The sequence below is a fragment of the Eurypyga helias genome, unplaced genomic scaffold (genome assembly GCF_000690775.1).
Source record: "Eurypyga helias isolate BGI_N326 unplaced genomic scaffold, ASM69077v1 scaffold45052, whole genome shotgun sequence".
NCBI lineage: Eukaryota > Metazoa > Chordata > Aves > Eurypygiformes > Eurypygidae > Eurypyga > Eurypyga helias.
The window spans coordinates 1-21,799 of NW_010235030.1; the positions used below are offsets into that span (position 1 = coordinate 1).

Genomic DNA, 21,799 nt, shown 5'->3' on the forward strand with positions numbered 1-21,799 from the left:
CTATGATTCTATGGTTCTATGAAATACTAGGCATCCAAGAAGAAAGGGGGCTCTTAGCTGCCACAGTGCTGCAGTAGAGCATAGGTAACTTGCAGTGGTACAGAAGGACCCGTTTGTTTGCAGCTGCTGGAAGAGTAGGGAGAGGAGTGTCAGTTAAGGGATGGGGGTGTGTGCTTTAGAAAAGCAACCTCTTAGCTTTTTGCACTTGCTAATAAATGCACAAGAAATCTGATATCCAAGCCAATGCTGAAAAGACAAAGCACCTTCAAAATACCATTGCTCCGTGAATTTGAAGTCTTCAGAATGGGCGTTCAAGCTTTCTTGTTACGTTATACCTGAAGAAGCCAAAGGTGGGATAGAATTGGCACCCTACTGATCCAAGACTGGGTGAAAAATACTGGGAGTTTCAGAGCCAACTCATCCTTCTGAATGTTTCCTTGAGAATGTGTGTGGATGCTTTCTCTTTTTTGAATGTGAGCAAATCCAAAGGGAGGCAAGAAAATCCCTACCTGACAGGCCATCACTAAGTTATCTCAAGAACTAACCAAATCTGGAAGTTGTTCACAAGTTCTTCAGCAGAATTTTCCTGTGTCCTGTACTCTCTGCTTTTTTACAAGACATTTAATCTATTTTAAAATCCTACTAAAGAAAGATGACCCTTTGCCTTTATGCTGCTTAGCAGTACTCTGTAAGCCTCTGTGAAGACTAAACACTGCCTCCAGTAATGACAAGTTACGGAGGCTGTGGAGAGTTCCAGCATTACGATACTCCCAAACTTTGTCATCCTACTGTGTGTTTCTCTCGTGATGACTTCGCTGCCAGCTGTATTGCAGCTGGACCAGAGGCAGCCCCCCCGAAGCAAGGTGACGGGTGTTGCCGCACATGCTGGCTTTGGGCAGAGCGGATCGCAGTGTAGCCTGTTTGTGCCAGCAGCCCGTACAGGGCACTGCTTCAGCAGCAGCTTGTGTGGGTGGCAGAAGTTGGCCTGGCTCACGGGCAGATACGGCTGTTGAACAATTTGCTCCGTGTCTTTCTGCATTGGGTATGGACGCTAGGTTTGAAAGACCATACTCGCTGAGGTCTCTGTGCTTTTAGAACAAGCAATCACTTGTAAACACTTCTGGTTCAAAGGCAGTAGTTAGTATAGCACATAGGTAGGTTTAGAGGGGAGGATGACACTTGGAAAAAAAGGAGTCCGTTCTTAATTATTACTTTCTAGGTAGAAACGCTTACTCTTAAAATGCAATGTATTTTCCAGCTGTGCTGCTGTAGATCCCCTATGATTAGTTTCTCTTCTCAAAGAGCTTCTACTGTTATTTTCAACATCACTGCTTTGTAATGGAGCATGTGGTGGCATGTTCTTTCTGCTGCTGGGTGGGCCTCTTCTGTGAAACACCCTCTGTTTGCTTCATAAACTCACTGTTTCATTTCTGTTAGACTTCAAATATACTTGCTAAACTGATTTCCTTCCTTTTCCTTCCTCTTTTCCTCACCAGGATTTTTAAGGAACTCGATGGTTGTGAATCTTAATGCTTTATAAGAAGGGGGAAAAAAAGAGTTAAAATCCCTGTTACTTTGAATTTGCTGTGCTTTTGTAGGATATGTTGAGTGCAAGACAACTAGGAGGTGCATTAAGGCAGAGCAGGCTTGGGGCAGGATGAGCTGGTAGGTGGGTGAGAGAGGTTTTTAAAATTCTGTCCTTTATTTTGCCTCTTCTAGGTTCCAGTCATAAACTAACAGCTGTAGTCAAGGTTACAAATTATATATGGGGAGGCTAGTATGAAACTTACTATACAATATTTTTGTTCATATCTCAGTAGTTTGTTTACCTTCAGAGGCACCTAGAACATTTTCTGCAGCATTGGCTGCTGGATGGGATTATTATAGGATTAAGGGCTGGGCCAGCAAGTGCCAAAGTCAGTGGGGAGTCTCAATGAGATGTGGATCAGTGTCTCAACAAGCTGTGGGTTGTCCTATTGCAATATATACCTGCTTCGGGCATTCCAGTTGAAATCTGAGCCTACTTCGTGTATTCGACTCTGAAGTTACAGTTTTAGGCTGATGCTGTCTAACAGTCTTGGGAATTAGGGCAGAGCATCACTATAGCTCAAGCCTGAGGATATCAACAGCTCCTCTCTCATACAGAGTAGTAGAGAAAATACCAGCACAGGGCGAGCAGCAGGGTATCCAGATGTGAAAATATAAGAATAAAGGTGTTTTCTTTCGAAAGGGGTGAGCAAAGAGAAGCTTTCTTCCATGGAAAGCAAAGCCTGCCTGTACTGTGTTTCATGCTGGATTGAGTCAACAGTAACAATTTTTGTGCATAATTGGTTGTTGGACCTGGATTATTTTTTTCCTGCAGCCAGACAGTAGTTCCCTGCAAAAGGGAAAATAAGTTGTCAAAAGCTCCTCTGGTTTCGAGAACCTAACAAATGTACCCACTTGCTATAAAATGTCAGTGCTGTACGTTTTAGAGGTCTCGCTTAATTAAGATCTTGTGATGAGAGAACTCAAATCCAGATTTCTCACAGCTCTGTTCTACAAAGACAAGCTACAAAGAAGTAGTACACAGAGGTATGGGAGGCTGGGGAAGAACAGATGTAGGTAGTCATATCTTGATGGCTCTCAGAAAAGCACCCAGTGGGCATGGGCTGGTGTTTCATGCGTAACTTTGTTATAGCAAAAATAATTACTTTAATCATAGCCTGCAAGATGTATGGAAGAGCCACTGTGTCATCTGCAAGGCTATGTTTAATATGGGCATTGTAAAAGGCTGTTCAACTGGTAGGCTTGGAGTAGGTGCCAAAGAAGATAATGTTATTTCCTGTTTGGGTTGGGTTTTTTTCCTTGTATAGGGCAAAACAATTCTTGATTCAGGCTACAGTATTATAGACCAGAGTGTCTGGACTGCAGGTGACTCAGCAGTATGGATTTCTGTTGTTTTCAAGCATAATTCAGTTTTCTTTATGGGATTCTGAGTTTGCTGTGTTCATGTTTTGTATTTGCTGGGACAAAAGAGTGTAATGATCTTCTCCACTTGCTGTGTTGACTGTATCTCTTCCACACAGAAGAGAGCTTAGCAAGTCCTGCTCATTCTCCCAGGGGACATCCTGCATCCTGGAATGATCTTAGTATTCTTCCAAGTTCTATAAATACCTAAGAAGCAGCTATTCTTTGTGTTCATTCTCACACGCGTTCGTTGGCTAAAGCGTTGACAGTAAGTTGGCAAGGCCTGGATCCGTTGGCCTCGCTGCACGTGCACCGTGTAGCTGAGCTGCGTGTGCTTGGTGGATCTCTGCTCTGGATGCCCAGTGGCCTTTGTGGAACTACCTGCCAGTGCTGGGGGTGCCTGTGAGGCAGCTGCTCTTCTCCCGGGGCTGCTGTGTCAGGAAATCCCAGGCAGGTTGTCTCTACTGGAAGAATAAATAAATAATCAACAACATCCATGTCTTTAAATTGTTTTTTGAAATACAGTGGTACATCTTCAAGTGTAACAGCTTGGAAAGCACATGACCAGAGAGAGAAGAATGCTGAGAAAACAAGGCTGTAGTCTTTTGATATTAAAAGAAAAATAAAAAGGAGGAGAGGCTGCTTTTTCTCTGTTGCAGAAAAGTTTAGGAAGACTAAACAACACAAAGAAACTGCATAGAGGAAGATCTGGCTGCCACGATCTGCGTGCTTAGGGAATGCATTTTTTTTTTCAGAGAACTTACACTTAATGCATTTAAAATTAAAAGTGATAAACCAGTGGTAGCTAAAGTAAGGAATTTTATATTTTTCTGTCTCTATTTTTGACAGACCTTTCTAAAATCTCTTTTTATTTGTGGTGGCAGCTCATTTGAGTACTGTAGAACAGATGTTCGAGCAGGCTGGGCCCCTGGACATTTTCTTTGTAGTGTGCTATATTAAAAAGAAAGGAAGGAAATGAGGGTATAGAAACTCTTCTTCTAGCTGAAGAGCTTATTGCTCCGAGATGCTTGCCTGTACCCCTCCTTTCCCTCTGCAGTCACTCCTTGCAGTATCAAGGTACATCTGTTTCGAAAAGGAGGTGGAGATTTGTGTAACGACGTGCATTGGAAATGGCAGAAAGTGGTTGCATAAACTTGGAATTGAAGCAGGGAGCCTGTGTGGATCAGTGACAAGCATGAAACATCAGGTTGGGGGGGCAAGAAAAGAATTCTAGTTACCTGACTATCAAACAATTTTGTAGCACATACAGGTGTCTGAGATTTAAATTTTGGTAGAGCTTGAGTCTACTTCAGCGTGGGAATGCAGAGAGATCCCTGTTTAAGGTGTAGGTCATGGAAATAATCTTTTGGTGGGTAAGATTTTGCTAGTAGTGAAGTTATGGTATTTTACAAAAGCACAGAATTTTCTGAAATGATGAGGGTGTACATGGCTAGTTAAGTGTTTTATGATGTGTCTCACCTGCTGTTGTAGAATGTTTCCTGATGACTGGTACTTGCAAAGAATGAAAGAGGCTGTAGGGCTTGTCTGCGGATACTGTCTTGGGCTGAGCCAACCAGCAGTACCGCTCCAGCACTGCATGTTAATTTTATGTGAGAATTTTGTGCCTGTTCAGGAAACCAAAAACACAAGACACTTGAGCAAAACCTGCTAGGCTAGGTTTTCTTTGTAAAATGACCCTCGGGTTGGGGCAGATCCCCAGAGCTCCTAACTCCCATCTGGGTAACGAAAATTGCCTTGAAACGTGGGGAGTTAAAAATCAAATGCATGCTTTTGAGAAACTTGGCCCTGTTACACAGGTCATTGAGAAGAATTCTAGTGCTTCCTTTAAAGAAATCTATTTAGAATTGTTCTTAGGAAATGTCTTCATAGAGCTGACACAAGAAAATAAACACCTACTGAAAGCTTGTGGAGTGGCTGTGTGTCTGTTCTTCATATCCTTTCCATCTCACCATTTTCTTTTGTTAAATCCTTTTTCCTTCTGTTTCTGTGTTGTTACTGTTGCACAGCTCTTACTATGTGGCAATAAAAAAAAATCAAAACCAATCCAGGCTTTTGCAGGAGAATATAACTCCTTGTACGGCTTTGGTTTAGAAAACCCTGTCACAAATCTCAGTTTGCTATTGGCAAGTGAGATGAAAATAATAAACCAAGAGAGATTCTCTAGTATCTAAATGAGGGCAACAGAGAAGGCTACTTACATTTTGCCTGCAGTTGAGTTGGGTAAACAGAAAGAAGATTGGGATGGGGGTGGATGGGTGGGATTAGTATGAAGTAAGTAAGGTTTTAAAAGCTTGCTTGACTCTTATCATTAATATTAAATGATACATTCCTCAGGAAGTATCATTAAGGTACCAGCAGGGACTGTAGAAGTCACTGCTCGTAGCTCTGTTGAGCCCTTAACCCTGTCACCCCCAGCATTTGTCATTGCTGCTGGTTTTTTAGCAGCTACTCAGAGTAAGAGGGACTGCAGTGAGCAGTCCTACAAGAGGCCTACAAGAAAGCTGGGAGGGGACTTTTTACAAGGGCCTGTAGTGACAGGACAAGGGGTAACAGGTTTAAATTGAAAGTGGGGAGGTTTAGATTAGATAAAAGGAAGTTGTTCTTCACAGAGAGGGTGGTGAGGCACTGGAACAGGTTGCCCAGAGATGTTGTGGATGCCCCATCCCTGGAAGTGTTCAAGGCCAGGCTGGATGAGCAACCTGGTCTAGTGGAAGGGGTCCCTGCCCACGGCAGGGGGGGTGGAACTAGATGATCTTTTAAGATCCCTTCCAACCCAAACGGTTCTGTGATTCTGTGAGCTGTGGTTTGACAGTGTAGTAATAGCAGTTGGGGGTGTACCTGATGAGGACAGTGGTGGAAGGGTTCCGAGGAAAAGTACACAATTGAGCGTGGTATTTCAAGCAGCCAAAGATCTCTACACCGCTGTGTTCTTCAGAGTCGGCACCAAAGCAGTGCCTCCTTACGGTCTTTAGCAGCACTGTTGCTACGAATGACTTCATGGAAGAAACACGATCTTGATGGGGTTTGCTTAGTCAGGTGTCCCATGGCATGATACCATATATCTGTTCCTGTTGGTACTTCCTCTCAGTTCCACGTCTTTTTAAGTATATGTGATGTGTTACTTAGAAGTTTCCCCAAATGAATGATCTCCTTACCGAAATAAAGCGAAGAGAGAATATGCTTGAATGTTCAAAGACGATCCCTTCAAAAAGAAAGAAGTGCTATAGCTGGGGCTTTTTACAGTATCTTTGGTAGGGTGAGGAGGTTTGCAGTTTTAATTCTCCTTCCTTCAGAGCTCAGTGTTCCTTCTAGTCTTGTCCTTCCTGTTTACTCCCACGATTGGGTAGGACACATGGATGATTTGTGCCCCTACCCCCTTTTTGTTTCCAAGGAAAGGGTGATGCCTGCCTTGCCATGCCAAGGGAGCTGGGTCTGTGCTTAATCATGGTGCTGTGAGGATGTAACTGCTGCCTCAGCCTCCTCACACTGCTGCTTCTCAGAACAGCATCTCGAGAACGGGGTTTCACAATAAATGAAATGTGCTTATGAGAAATAAACTGGGAGTATGTTGGGATTTTTCTTCTGTGAAACGAATTTCCTTGCCAATAAGAAGTGTTCTTCAGTGAGAAGAAAACGAGCATGCGATCGTTTATATCTTTGTAGTCTGCAAGACGGACGATACCTTTTCCAATTCTCTTTTTACAATAACAAAGCAGGTTTTTTTAATCTTCAAATGAAAGTTGTATTAAATTAATCCAAACTGGTGATCCAGGGTGCCCACAGAAACCTTACCTGGCAGTAAAACTAGGGCAAACAGGTTACTTAACATATTCATTGTTTCTGTACAAGAAGTTATGCTGCCTTTTTTTTTTTTATATTTTTTTTTTGAGCACTGTGGACAAGCTTTGAAACCAGAGAAATGTGGGAAGGTTCTTCGTTGGAAGATTAAAGCAGAAACCCCTTAGCTCTACATTGCCATGCAGCAAAGAAAGTAGTGGAGCTGGTTTGGCAACTCCGGTGTAATTGGATATGATTTTGCTGTTCAATGTTAAGCCTAAACGTAACAATTAATCTTTCAAGGTTCTGACAAGGGAATGTAGAAATTATGCAAATGGCATGCTGTGGTGACAATTAAAACAGACAGACTTCAGCCTTGGAGCCAACATGTAAAATGTGTGAGTGTCTCGCAAAAACTGTCCCCTCTTTGTACCTTGATCACTCTGTCCTAACACAGGAGGTTTAAATGATCCTCAGGATGTATTTAACTGTATCTTTTTTTACAGGAGGTGGTAGAATTATGCCTTAAATTCTCCATATTTTTTAACAATCTTTACCTTGCAATTCTTTGTACAATCAGAGTAAATTCTATGTATTTCCATATTCAGTCTTTACCCCTTTTTTCATCTGTTTAGATAGCTGCAGGAGAAGATGCATGGGAGGTTGTATTTACCTTCTTCTGTGAGAAAACTGTTGCTCACATAACAAATAGATTGTTTTAAAATTTGCCTTTGAGCTGAGGACAGTTTTGAAGCATTTCAGCCCAAAAGGGAGCTTCTATAAAAACACCGACTTCCGGGTGTAAAAGGACGTGGCCACATTAGCCCTAGATCAAACCTTACTGCAGCTGTACCATAAATATGGGCAGTAGCCTTGCTCTGAGCCTCGGTGGTGACAGTCGCTTGCTGTCTCTTTCCAGTGGGCTTTCTCAGAACCATTGAGAATCTCTTCACCAGTGTTCAGGCACTCCGTGGTGAGCCACAAAAGAGAAACATGAAACCAGTTAAGGAACAGCTCACAGAAATAATGTCATTATTTGGTACATCTTCTAGTATGGGAATACTTTTGTAGAACTATGACTAATGGTTGGGGGAGGGGGAGGGTTGTATGTTTGTTCTTTTAAAATAGATCGTTTTTTCCTCAGACCTTAGTAATGCCATGAATGCCACTCCAAATATAAAGGCTGTGAATGGAAAAGCTGAAAGTAGCGATAGTGGAGCAGAATCAGAAGAAGAAGGGCTTCGTGAAGAGGAAGAAAAAGAACTGCAGCTAAATGGAAAGGGTACGTTTTCTGCACTTGCACCATTGTCTCCTTCAAAGTTATTCTTAATCACCTAAGTGGCAGAAAATCCCAAAGGATCATGAATGCTGTTCTTCTTCAGGAAAATTCGATGCAAATACGTGTGGGTACACGTGTGAAACCTGGCAGTGTCTCAACCTGGGCTGTGAGATTCAGAACCAGTACAAATGTGTGAGCTCTGCCATACAGCTTTGGGCTCGGCTGGAAAGTTCTGTCAGTAGGTCAGCTAAAAGCTGATACCCTGTATTGTTTTGGTTTTGTTGCCAGTGATGTTTGTAAGAGCTGTGAGTGGCTACATGGGCTGTAACAGTAGAACAGAAAATCACCCTTTTTTCTTTAGAGACAATGAAACAGAACTTTCAGTGAGATTCATACAGGGTGTCCCTAAAGAGTTTTGAGAAGCACCAGCATCAAGTGAAAACCAAATGAAATTGCATATTTAGAATTCTATACAGTTTTTTCCCTCCGAAGATGTTAGGAATATTATTTAATTAATCAGAGAGACATAGTCTGGATTTGCTTACTTAACGTTTTAAATATCATCTGCTCTGTATGCAAATGAACTTTTGTATTTAGACTTTTTACAAGAACTGAACGATCCCTGCGAATGTGAATCTAGGAGCCTTTATAAATTCTGTTCTGCGGATACGTTATATGTACAGTCCATTACAAAGTCAGCTACCCAAAGAAATATGTTGTGAGCTACTAGGTGCGTAGCTTTCTGTTTGCAAGGTTTTCTTGTCCTTTTACAGACTATAAGAATGTGAAACCAGAATCAGCAGCTGCTAAGGATTTGGAAAGCGTTGCTACTAATGGCTGTTCCAAGGACAGCTTTATCCCAGATATGCAGAATGGCATCCAGACCAAATCTGCCCTGAATGGCTTGAACACGGAGGAAGAAGTAAAGAAAATGGAGCCAAGCCTAGACATAGCTAATAACAGTTCCCACCAAGGTATTGTTCTTGCAAGACCGTGTTTTCATTTGCACATGTTTTTCATGGAAAATACTTCTTTTCTTGAAAACTTAATCCTGAGATTCAGAGGCTAGCTGTGGTGTCTTTCAGTTGTACAAACCTGAAGATATTCCAAAAACCCCCAAATTTAATACCAGTTCAAACTAAGGCTTTCTTTTAGGATTTCCTACAGAGAGAGATATGAATTCAGAGACAGAGAGGCCCAAAGCCACAGAAATACAATTGTTTTCTTTTAAAATCATTATACTGCCTACTTGCCTTTGGAAGCTAATTTGTAGTGAAATGAAAATCACTAATATCTTGTTTGTCATTCTCAAAGGCTGAACATTTTATAAATGTCAGTTGGTTGAAACTGATGCCTAAATATATCCTTTTAAAACTAAGATAACTTTAGGCAAAACTGCTTAATACTGAGCATAGCAAGGAGAGTGGAACGAACAAGGTAAAATTAAAATTACCAACTTACAATGCAGGAAAAATCCCATTGGTAAAAGTTTTATATAATCCCTATATTCATATACGCTCTCTATTCAGAATCTAACTTTAGGATGACAGCTGCAGATCCAGAGGGATGATTTGAAGCTCACCTAGACATTTTAGCTCATTGCTTTCCTGGTTGCCGGGATGGGCTCACATTTGCACAGCACGTGTGCGTGTCTCCTTTCCACACAGGTGCAAATGAAGAGAATACCGAAGAGGTCTCAGCCACCCAGCACTTAACCAGTGATTCAGACAGTGAGGTTTATTGTGACTCTATGGAGCAACTTGGACTAGAAGAGGTAGGAGCTTAGTATTCCTAGATGTATTTTAAAACTGACACGCGTATTTTTAAATAAGTTCCTATCTATCAGGTGAACCTGGACATGCAGAGGTGAATGAAGTCACTCACACATACCCTTCTCCCGTTTGGACTTGTTTTTTGTTCTTTTTATTGTCAGTATTTTCATAGAATCATAGAACCACAGAATGGTTAGGGTTGGAAAGGACCTTAAAGATCATCTAGTTCCATCCCCCTGCCATGGGCAGGGACACCTTCCACTAGACCAGGTTGCTCAAAGCCTCATCCAGCCTGGTCCTGAACAATTACAGGGATGGGGCATCCACAGCTCCTCTGGGCAACCTGTTCCAGTGCCTCACCACCCTCTCCATGAAGAACTTAGTCCTGATGTCTAATCTAACCCTCCCCACTTTCAATTTAAACCTGTTCCCCCTTGTCCTGCCACTAGAGGTCCTTGTAAAAAGTCCCCCCCAGCTTCCTTGTAGCCCCCTTTTCCCACTTTGTTACTACTGATCTAAAAGCCTTGAAATTTTTGCCCTCAGAGCATGTATGTGAGAGGAAGGTATTGAAAACAACAGTAAAAGAAACAACTGTCAAAAACAACAGTACAAAGAAACGGAGTGCTGTGTCCACAGCATAACGTATGTTCACATAGGGCCTCATAACATATGCAGGGAACAGATTCCAGGTATCTCTAAGCAGCAGGGAGTTTCCTTGTAACAATGAGCTTTTTGTGTGCTCTTTTTCTGGCCTGATGAATCCTGCAATTGTTTCTTAGAAAAAATAAAGACTAAGGCAAAGCAGGTGGCCTGTAGGCCAATGCCTGAAAAGGGCCTAGGTCTAAAGACGTGGAGATGACAGTGATTTCTGGGTTCTCTTGTGCTCTCCTCAGCCGTAATGCACGTCTCCGACGTTCATGTTAAAGCTGGGCACCAACGGTGCTGGCTTAGTTTTGTCTGAATTTGTGCTCCTGCTTGTTGTAGTCTTAGTTGATTTAGGGGCTTGGACCTCCTTCAGAGGTCCTTCTAAGTGTGGACTTCGTAGATTGTACTCAGAAGACCTAGTTTCCTGATCCTGGCGAGGAACATACGAATGATGGGATCAGAAAGACCCGTAAGCACTCTAATACTGCATCATTTCATTGTCTAGCTGTTTCCTGAGGATGTAGAGAATTCCTTTTAGCCAATGAAAATTTTGCCCAGTAATGAGGCATGTTGGGAAGGGTGATTCGGTAGGAGTGCTGCAAGCTCTCTTATCTAGGTGATTTCCCAATCGTCACGTGTAGCGTTTGAGCTTGTTTGAGATTCTAATTTAATTGAAGTGGGTGGGTAGTTTGTCAGAATTTCGCAACCTGCATGAGGAAAGTTCTAGTTTTCAACAAAATAACAAATGTTCAGTATATGTAAATAAACATACAAGCAGAGATAGAGGGGGATCAATTCAGACTGGAAGAGGTTCATCTAAAGAATACAGCTTTTTGTTGGAAAAGCTGCAGGAAACGCTCTGTCCTTCAGTTCTGGTGGTATGGGTTTATGATCTGCTCTTTGACAAATGAGATTTCGACAGCAGTTTCCTTTTCTTTGCCCGTCCTTTTGGTTATTTTGGCTTTCTCATGAAGTTACTTTTCAGCCAGCTGATAGCCCTAGTGTGCTTCAGCATATACTTGTGCAGGTGCTTGTCCTTGCACTCAACAAAGGGTTGCTTGACCCACCTTAAGGCAGTCCTGTCGCAGAACATGGAACTGTGACCTGATCAGTGCGGATGTCATCCATTTTGGTCTCTGTCTGCAGTACCACCAGGTTTGAGTGAGAAGTTCGTCAAGTACTATGCCTTTCTTTTGTCTGGGGGGAGGTGCAGGGTGCAGCCAAGATGTTTTGAACAGGTTGATGATGAGCAGCGTGATCTCTTTGCGGGGAGTGTAAACGCTGCCCGCTCAAGGTTGCCACGTGACTTTGGACGGTGTAGCTCACGTGTCCAAGCTAGTATGCAACTTCACTGCCTAAGAAGCAAAGCCAGTTCTGCAGGGGAAAACAGAACATTTTCAGGTCTTAATGTTCTGTTTTAGTGATTGCTGAGTATTACAGTATGTTCGACATGTCTGAAATAATTCCAAGTCGTATCACCGTACTGTTTTGAGAATATTTGCCTCAAATGCCTTTTCGAGCTGAAAAGGATATTCAGTTTTGACTGAATTTGTGCTCCTGCTCATCATATTAACTGTAGTCTTAGTTGACTTAGCTTGGACCTCCATCAGAGGTCCAGTTTAAGTGTGGCCTTTGTAGACTGTAAGCACATTCTACTGGAAAAAACTGGCTTCTGTTAAAAGTCTTAATTCTGGGCAGACTGTTTTTTAAAGTGAAAGTAGAGATGATGCTTCTTCCTGTTTTATTGGTTAACTGTCACATTTTACAGAATTTAACTACTTGCTAATGTTAATTTGTAGCCCTTGGAGATCATCACGTCAGCTAAAGGATCTTTAAAGCATTCATCCCATTTCTTGGATGTAGATCACAGTCTTCTGTTAGAAAATACGGATTTCCCAAGGCACATCTGCATGACTTACGGGAATCTCCAACCTGGAAATACTGCAGAGGGAGCAGCTCAAGAAGAAGGCGAAGTAAAGTGTGGAGGAGAAGATGGCAAAGCCAGTAATGGGGGCCCTCACAAGGAGAAAAAAGGTGGAGAAAAGGCGGATTTCTACAGTGTCCGAAGAGGGAGAGGTACTGTGCAGGCTACTCTTGTGTTTCCCCCTCTCCTGAGGGTGCCAGAGAGGTACTTGTCGACATTGTCCAGTAAGAGTCATGCTGTGTGGTGCTTCTGTCCTTCACAGTAGGTGACAAAATCCTAATTACAGTGGGTTGCAATCAGCTTTGTGTTCAGAGTACTGATTTTGTTCATAGTAATTATTACAAAAGGATTTTCCTGTGCTGTGGAGATCTCGTGTAAGTGTACTGGCTTCTCCTGCTTTGGCTTGCCCTAAACTCCAGCTGCTGCTTATGGCAGCTGTCTCTGTAGAACTGTAATCTTCAGAACCTGTCAGTGCATGAGAAGAGTTTCTTTACAAGTTGCATATTTATTTTTAAATGCATATGCATTTATACCTCCTGTTTGAAACCACGGAACATCTTGGAAAGGAATCAGTGACGCATCATTTTCTATTTAAGTGGAGTGTTAGCCACACCTTTGAGTGATTCTGATACTGTCTACTTAAACCTTAGTGATTCTTAATCACATAATAGTTCAGATGTTGGATTTACGTTGGATCTCCGCTCTTTTTAATTCCATAATGCTTCTACAGCACCATATTCCAGTGGTATGATCTGTAAAGTCAAGGATAAAGCTTATATATCTTGCACTAAAAATAAAAAAGCCAGAAGTTACTTTGTTTATATGTAGCATGAATTTTTGTAAAGCACCTATACGTTCAGATGCAAAAATTCAAAAGAAAATCCAGATACAACATTTATGCTGAAAACTGTTATGAAAAACACAGTTTAGTTTAACCATCTCCCCTCCTCTCCTGTCAATTTTCTTTGTTTAGGTTCGTTAGCTGCAAGCAGAAACATGATAGGCTAGCGGGATATAATTTAAAGGAGGTGTCAAACGATTCTCCTTTCTCGTCACTCTATTCCAGCGTTCTTTGTTTTCCAGCTGGAGACTCTGCCCAGCGTAAAACACACCTACCCTCAATAGTAAGACGGATCTTACTTCCTCTTTGCTGGGGCAGAATTTACTGCTGAACTCGACCGGATGTGAATGAATGATTTGTTTAAAAATGTTTCTGCAGTTCCAGGACCTTGAACCATCCGTCAGGCTGAGGCTGTAGGGAAACATCTCAACACTCGCCCCCGGGGCGTTTGGACTGTCTCAGTGTAGCCTATGACTAGGAGTCCCCCGCTTGGTCCAGGAGGGAGTCAGACATTTTCAGTAGAGTTGGTAGCCCCTTCTGTGTTTGACGTATCTATTTTTTCTCCCTCAAAACAGGGCACAGACTTCAGCCTCTGGGAGACGGATCACAAGGCGGACAGCTGGGGAGCGGGGGGGATGGAGAGCGCTGGGGATCAGACAGAGGACCCAGGGGTAGCCTCAATGAACAGATTGCAGTGGTCCTGATGCGGTTGCAAGAAGACATGCAGAATGTCCTTCAGAGGTTGCATATGCTGGAGGCGGTTACAGCGTCACAGGTATTATTCACTGACGTTATTTGATTGTGTTTTCTTGAACTTCCTTGGGTTTTTTAACGCTTTTTCAGGTAATATTTTCTTAAACTGTGAAGACATTTCAGTTACATTCTGTAGTTTATTCCAATGTAAAATTTCTTACTGGTACCTACTTTCAGGAACACAATTCAGGACTCTTGCACATGTGAGCAGAAACATGCATTTCAACCTAGAAATTAAATTTAACCTATAATGATAATATATTATTTTAGTGATTCCGATCAGAGTGATCTTAGCCATAGTTATTGGTACACATTACACAGTCGCCATATGGAGGTTCTGTAGTTTGTTAGTAATACATGATCCTAGATAATTTCTTCATCAGTAGATCTCATAGAAGTGAGAAATTATCCTGATCTTCCAGACTGGTAAATGTTTACAGGCAGAACTTCTGATTCCATGTTTTAGTTTGCAGAAGACTGACTATTCATAGCATTCCTTCCCACAAAGTAATCCAGCTTTCTGGGAATTTCACATCATGCACACAAGGTAGGCAAAAGGAGTCTTAAGAAAGAGTAGATAAGTATTGATGTAGTGTTTCTTCTTCCTTCTGTTTCAATGGAAATGCTGTATATTTGCGAGAACAAAATATGCTGTGAATATACTGGAGCCAGCAATCTAAACACGTTTGGTTTTGTTTGACTTGCTGATACGTTTTCATCTCCCTGAGAAAGAGAGCTGTACTAGAAGTGTCCTATGGGCTGCACATGCTCCAAATCTAAGGCAGCCAGGGAAAAGGATTTATTAAACCCATGGTTTTGGTCTGTCACAGCTATTCAAGAATCTCATGTTTGGATACAGATTGATTTTTCTTTTTATGCTCGAGCAGTACATGGAGAAATAGTAAGAGATTCTCCCCCAGCAGTTCGTGCTGTGCTTGCTGCCCTTACCTAGAGAGACACAGAAGCTTCTGTCTCACGCTTAAATAATTTGGGAAAGACCTAGAAAACTGACTGCTTCATTTTTTGGAAACTCCACAGTAGTGTATGGGAATAACCTTGAAAAGTGTCTGGTACTTCTCATTTTCTGGATTGCCTGGAAGATCTGGACCAGAGCATTCTCTTTCCTTTATGCTGTTAGGCGTGCCTGTAGCCATAGCTCAGGGCAGACTCAAACGGTGCTTTTTGCCATGGTTAGAGCAGTGTTGAAACACGGAATCGTGCAGATTCAGCTGCTGGGATTTCTAGTCTGGGTTGCAAGTGCTGCGACTGGACAAGGGCTGAGGAAGTTGCAATGACAAGTTATGCGGGGGAGGGAGCTTAAAAATCTGGAGAGGTCCCATAAGTGACACTGATTCGTTTTTTAACACACGGAGTTGTGATAACAATGCTACAAGGAGTAGTGGAAATAGGAGAAGTAAGTTGGAAGCTAAGTGGTGAAAGGGGCGTTGCATGGAGGTGGCTGTGTTCCTCCACCTGTTACATACACAGCGTGCCAAGCCTCCACAGGATGAAAAACTTCATATTCTCATTCTGTGAAGCAGAAGAATTGTAAATGCAGTTTCCTTTTTAATACTTACCAGCCTTTGTTTGCATTTAAAGGCCAAATCTGCAACACTACAGTCAAATTATCAGCCTGCCCCCTCGGTCAAGGTAAAATAGTGTTTTTTCTATTTATAAAAAGTAGTGTGAATGGTGGAAAAAAGATGAGATGAATATTTTATATCTAGCTCTTAGGATGTGCTTTTGTATTGTCTCTCCCTGGACTAGGAGATAAAAAATAATCTGTCTGAGAAGTTATTTGATGGATTACTCTCCTCTTTCTCACATTACTAGTGTTTTCTACTTAGATACTGTAGCATTAGAAGGGATGGAGGAGGATACATGTGGGGTTCAATATGTGCACGCAGACTGCTGACTGGAAATCCTTTCTGTTTTCCTTAGAAACCGTCCTGGTGGCCCTTTGAAATTTCACCTGGTATTTTAGCTTTTGCTATCATATGGCCATTTATTGCCCAGTGGTTGGTACATGTGTATCTTCAAAGAAAGCGAAGGTAAGGACCAGCATTCCGCAGGGCACATCTACTGTCTTTCACCTCTTCAAACCAACACGTCGTGTTACTTAGGACATAAGGTACTCCCTCCGGGCATGAGAATGCCAGGGAATGCTCTCAGTAAGGCTTTGACAGTGTGTCCAAAGTATCAGGTCAGTATCAAAATGGGGAACTCCATGATTGCTTTGATGAATCCTGTTTCCGTGAACTCTTTGTTTCAAGACATGTCTTGCTTACGGCTCCGCTGTACGAACCAGTGACTCAGCTCCGAAGACACCAGGCTAAAGCAGGTTGTACGGCAGAGTCCTTGGTATGGTTATGGTAGGAAAGTGCATGTTTCAGTCCCAGGAACTTAAGCCGAATGCACAACAAGAAATTCTTAAAGCTACTAGGAGTGCTTTCCAGTAGTTGGGAATTCAAGGAAGAGACTTATAGTTTTCTTTGCCTTGAAAGTTTCTCAGCATAAGAAAGTATTGGTTAATGGGACTTTTTATGTGGTATGCTTTGTATGTGGCAGTTTAGGTTAAATCCCTGAGATGTGATGTAGGATTAATAGTGTCAGTGAGCATCCACAAGTGGGTGAGGCTGGATAGCTTGGAAGGGTCACCATGTCATTCTTTGACCCTCTCACTCCCAATATCCTCTTGATCTGTTTTCACTGCTTCTAGACTCCCTAGTCCCCTTGTGCCGTGAGAAATTTTTTCGTGTGCAGAGTCCCATCTGTCACCTGTTTCTTATTTAACATTTGCTAGCACCTTAGTACAATATTTCTGTAAGGTTTACTTCAAATTCCTTCAGCTGAAGGTCGGTTGTACTCTCATCCTACCTCTTCTCAACTCTCTAAGCATCAGAAGATGAAGTGACTGTTCTCCATGTGCTGTCTCCTTACTGCAGCCTCACACCTGACTTTGTTACCTTGCCATGCTCTTACCTTTCCACTTTCTTCCTCTCTGTCAGTCCGCAGAGAGTCTGCATGTGTGTGGTTCTTACTGGAACGAGCTTAAGTTGTTCTAGCTTTTTAACGTTTGGCGGTTTTCATGGTATGGTTTTGTCTCCTACGGTAAATCTCAGAACCACAGAAGGGCTGAGGTAGAAGGCACCTCTGGAGGCCATTGGGCCCAACCCCCCTGCTCAGGCAGGGACACCTACAGCCACTCGCCCAGGTCCACGTCCAGGTGGCTTTTGAATATCTCCAACGAGGGAGACTCCACAACCTCTCTGGGCAACCAGTGCCAGTGCTCACCTGTCCTCACAGGAGAGATGCACCGGTCCCTTGGTCATCTTTATGGCCTTTCACTGGACTGTCTCCAGTGCGTCCAGGTCTCTCTTGTATCCAGAACTGGACACGGCACTTCAGGTGTGGCCTCTCCAGTGCTGAATAGAGGGCAAGGATCGCCTCCATTGCCCTGCCGGGAGGGACAGTACAACCTGCAATTATCCCTTGTAGGGCAAGGGCTAACGGGTTTAAATTGAAAGCAGGGAGATTTAGATTGGATATAAGGAAGCAGTTCTTCCTGGAGAGGGTGGTGAGGCACCGGAACAGGTTGCCCAGAGCAGCTGTGGATGCCCCATCCCTGGAAGTGTTCAAGGCCAGGTTGGATGAGGCTTTGAGCAACCTGGTCTAGTGCAAGGTGTCCCTGCCCATGGCAGGGGGGTTGGAACTAGATGGTCTTCAAGATCCCTTCCAACCCAAACTGTTCTACGATTCTATGAAATGTTTGCGTACTGTGAAGCAGTGTTCTGGTTTAATGGATCAGAAATCATTCACCTGTAACCGTAATTGATTTGTTTATTTAGACAAAGGAAAAGTCATCTCGTGTATGAAGGTACATTAAACTCGTCTGTTTGGTTCCTCCTCTAGAAAACTGAACTGAGAATTCGTGGCATTGCTTAAAGACTGCTCAGAGAAGATGGCCCTGGAAAGCGAAGGAATTCTGAATTCTCATAGAATCTCAGGATCTGGGATGACGTTCCTTCTGTTATAGTAACATTTTGTACTACCTTTGAGCTAAACATTTAAGGACTAACGTTACTGAAACTTGAATGATTCGCGGCTCCTAGGTTACAAATAAAATGAATTTAATAATTCCATCCTCAAAACCTTATGAACATTAATTGTCTTGGCTTGTGGATGGGCCCTTAGTAGTTACTGTTCTTGCTGATGTCAGATGATGAAGAGATTATCATCTTTGTAAAGGTAAAAGTGAAAATATCTAAAACTGTCACTTTAACATTTAAGTAATTTTCCCATGTCGGCCCCACCTGTGTTTCCACGGGGTCACCTGCTGTCGGATGAAAGCACTAACCAAGTACGAACGTCGTAGGCTGCTGGGGAAACGCCATACAGCGCTGAGGATGCAGCTGGTTGGTTTTGCTGCTGCACGGGGTGGGGCAGATTTCCCCGTACGCTGCCCAGAAACGAAGTGGAATCCTTGACTTATCCTTTAAGATTGTAGAGGAGGTTTGGGAATTGATGTATGTCTTTCCAGTCAGAGCCATAGTGACAGTGGGGCTGTCCACTACAGGCTTGGAAAGGGCGTGTGGTACGAGGGATCCAGCTGGAGGCTGCACCTTCGATGTGTCACTTCGGTAACTGCGTTCTTGTTGACAACATCTTCTTGTAGCCGAAATGCACAGCATAGGCACAAGGTGCTCTGAAAGGAGAGGAAAGCCAGCTCTGCGCGTGTCTCTCTGAGGTCTCAGAAAGCTCAGCGCGCTGGAAGGTTTCTGTCATCGGTTAATGTCAAATTAAGGTTTAATCTAGCACTGAACTACTGTGAACTCTTCCCAATACACATCAGGAAAAATAATCCGTTCTGGCATTTCTTTCTCTTATCCTTCTGCTTTCCTTCAAAACAAAACTTTGAAGCTAATTTTGGTGCTGGTTTTTTTTTTCCACGGGGTGTTTATTAACCAATACACAGATGCAGGTACAGCCCTGTGAGGTTTGCTTGATTAAAGCACGCTTTACACTGCATTATAAGACTGATAAGTTGTCTAAATCTCTGGAAAAGGGAAATGCACTAAAATTAGATTTGACAGAAACCCAAGCCATTCGTTTGCTATAAAGAATTACATCATAACAACTGAGATCTGAATCTTCAGCAGCGTCACCGTAGCATTGATGTGCTGTCACTCTCCATCTAGACCAGTTATTCTGTCCTTCCTCAAAATCTTTTACAGTTCGGAAACCATTTTTCCATACAAGCTGTACTGTGTAAAAATGTAATCACAGAATTTAATGTTTGTTTTACCAGAGCAAATTGAATCTTAAGTTAAATGCAGGTTTTTCTTAATAGTTACTTTCCCCCTCTGCGGATTGTTACGTTGTAAAGCTGAACTAAACGATCAGAACCCTTTGAAGCCTGCTGCAGCCATCAGGTGCTTCACGTGCCAGGCACGAGGGGTACTGAAACCTCAGGTCTGAACAAAGCTTGTGCAGGAAGGGGAGCTCTGCTGCCACGTGAAGCCATTGTGCCTGTGGCTTGGAGTTCCTAGCACAAGTGACTCCTTACCATGAAACGGTAGAAATGATTCTGCAGGAAGAATCCTCCAGACTGACGGTCACATGAAATAAAAAGCTCCTGGAGCAGCATCTTCTGACAGGACGGAGCGCCTGAGAGTGCCTCCTGCCCCTGTTCATGTCCTGTTACCCGTAGTGTCTCGCTTTTAGAGGTGGTGTATTCTCCAAGGTACTTAACTGTTAACTTCCCACTTAAATCAATGTAGGCATGTGCCATCCTTGTTATTTATTCATGTTTCAATAAATCAGTCCCTTAATATTTCGTATCTGATCTTGAACTTTCTGAATGTTTAGCAAGTGCTGTGCATCGAATGCTGGGGCTGTGCAGAAGAGCCTGCTGGCTACACACGGAAGAAGCAGTCTCAGTCATAAAGCCGTAGTACGAAACATCATCACTTGTACGACCACTCACCTGTAAGTGGAGGGTGGCTGCTGGGGCAGCTCGCGCTTGCTGCACCTTGGACAGCTTTCTAGTTAGCTGGTGTTTCATCTTGGAGGTGAGGACGGGTGGTTGATTTTTAGAATTTGCCCAGGTAAAGAGACACAGCTTTAACTTGAAAAAAGTCAGCTCAGACCTGGAATGTTATCCCAGCTGGTGCTGTGGTGGGGAAGGCTGGCAGTCACCATGGTTACACATAGCACTGGAAGCATGGAGCCCCAGGTCAGGGTTGCACTTCTAAAGCAAAACATGCAGCTGGTTTCCCACAGTGACTCCATGCAGAGAGCAGAGGGTTGCTGTGGACAGAACCAGGTAGCAGCCCCCCCACCTACTAAGTGGGGCTTGGTTGAGGGAACCGAACCAGAGCCAGGTAGAAGCAGCATGTTCTGTCCTCAGGGTCTCTGCCTTCCCCCTAGCCCTGGGGCAGTAGCGTAAGCACTGGTGGAGATGGAGCCACTCTCTGTCCGATTCTCCCTACCAGACTCCCACCAGGAGTAATGGACCATCCAAGGACTTTTTGCTCTCCTGCCATTAGATACACAAACATAGCCTGTAGTAACGACAGCAGGAGGGTATGAACTGGAGGCCATACACACCTGCACTAGGAAGTGTTGGGTATTTCCCTCCTTACAGTCAGTGTCTTGGTTGGGGTAGGGGGAAACAAAAAATCCACCTCCCACCCCCTGAGCAGGTCAGAAGAACAAGAAAAAACATCGCAGACGCAAGCAACAGCAAGAACGCAGTGTTTTATTTTATATATTGCACACTTCTGCGTAAAAGTTTTTGAGAACACAGTAGAGAGGTGAAGAATGCACTTTAAGAGTAACCACCAGTAAACCTGATCACGCTGAAACTGGAAGCTACTAGGCTCGAGAACACACAGCAGCATCGCGGGGTCTTGGCCTCCGAACGCTGCGCAGCGTATAGGGCAGCCTAACTGCAAGGCAGCAGCAGGAGCTGTCCAAGACAGCTCCCCCTGCACAAGGGAGCGTGACGGCTACCAATCCCTGCAGACACTGGCATACTTCTGCCCAGCCAACAGCAGAGAAGCTGTCTCCCACTGCAACCCGGAAGCTACAGCGTTTGTCGGCTGTGCACGTTAAAGCTCAGGCCTCTGAGGAACACCCCAGAACAGCCAGAGTGCGTGCCAAGTGCGTCCAACGACCAGGACTCCTGCCAGCTTACGCAAACACTGGTAGTAGATTACTAACGAGGAGACACTTGAAGTCTCAGCTACTACAGCTTAGCTTTTTGTACTCTTCACACAGTACTTCAAGCAGTAAGTGGAGCAAAACCAATGAGATCGAGCTGGTGAGAAATTCCATGTTGAAGAAAAAAGCTAGGATCCCCCTTTTTAACAGCAAAACCACCACCAACCAACAAAAACCCCTCAAACAAACAAAAAAAAAACCCCACACCACAAACAAAACCACAGCACAAACCAACAGTCGAGGCGTGAAATTCAACTCCGCGTTTCCTGTGAGCGGGACAGACGCAAGGTACCCGAGAGGATGGGGTATTGCAGGGCTCCAGTGCTGGTTGTGCAGAACGTGGCAGTTCGGGGAGCAGGGTAGGGATAACTGCTAACGTTAACCCTGCCGATTTGCCAGGTGGCCTGTCCACTGTTCGATGGAATTCATGGGTCTGTGCTGCATTATAAAACTGTGGTAGAAGAATCACAACTTTTCTTTTTTAGAATAAGGGTTTTTATAAGGTTTGAGGGTTTTCTAAGAACAAAACAGTCAGTTAAGAAGATTCTTCATGCCCAGCGTCAGGGTGCACTCTCATCCATAGCTCGGTCGACACCCATATTCGATTACCTCAG

General features: G+C 43.5%; 1 protein-coding gene across 1 annotated transcript; it reads left to right on the top strand.

Moving 5' to 3' along the window:
• Positions 1–7,875: 7,875 nt before the first annotated feature.
• ACBD5 (acyl-CoA binding domain containing 5) lies at positions 7,876–18,107 on the top strand (the record flags this gene model as incomplete). The annotated part of the gene is made up of 8 exons (XM_010146604.1): positions 7,876–8,029; positions 8,800–9,000; positions 9,694–9,800; positions 12,243–12,519; positions 13,784–13,983; positions 15,561–15,611; positions 15,903–16,012; positions 17,874–18,107. Coding segments are annotated over 8 exons (1,113 nt in total), but the record flags the coding sequence as incomplete, so codon positions are not given.
• Positions 18,108–21,799: the final 3,692 nt, after the last annotated feature.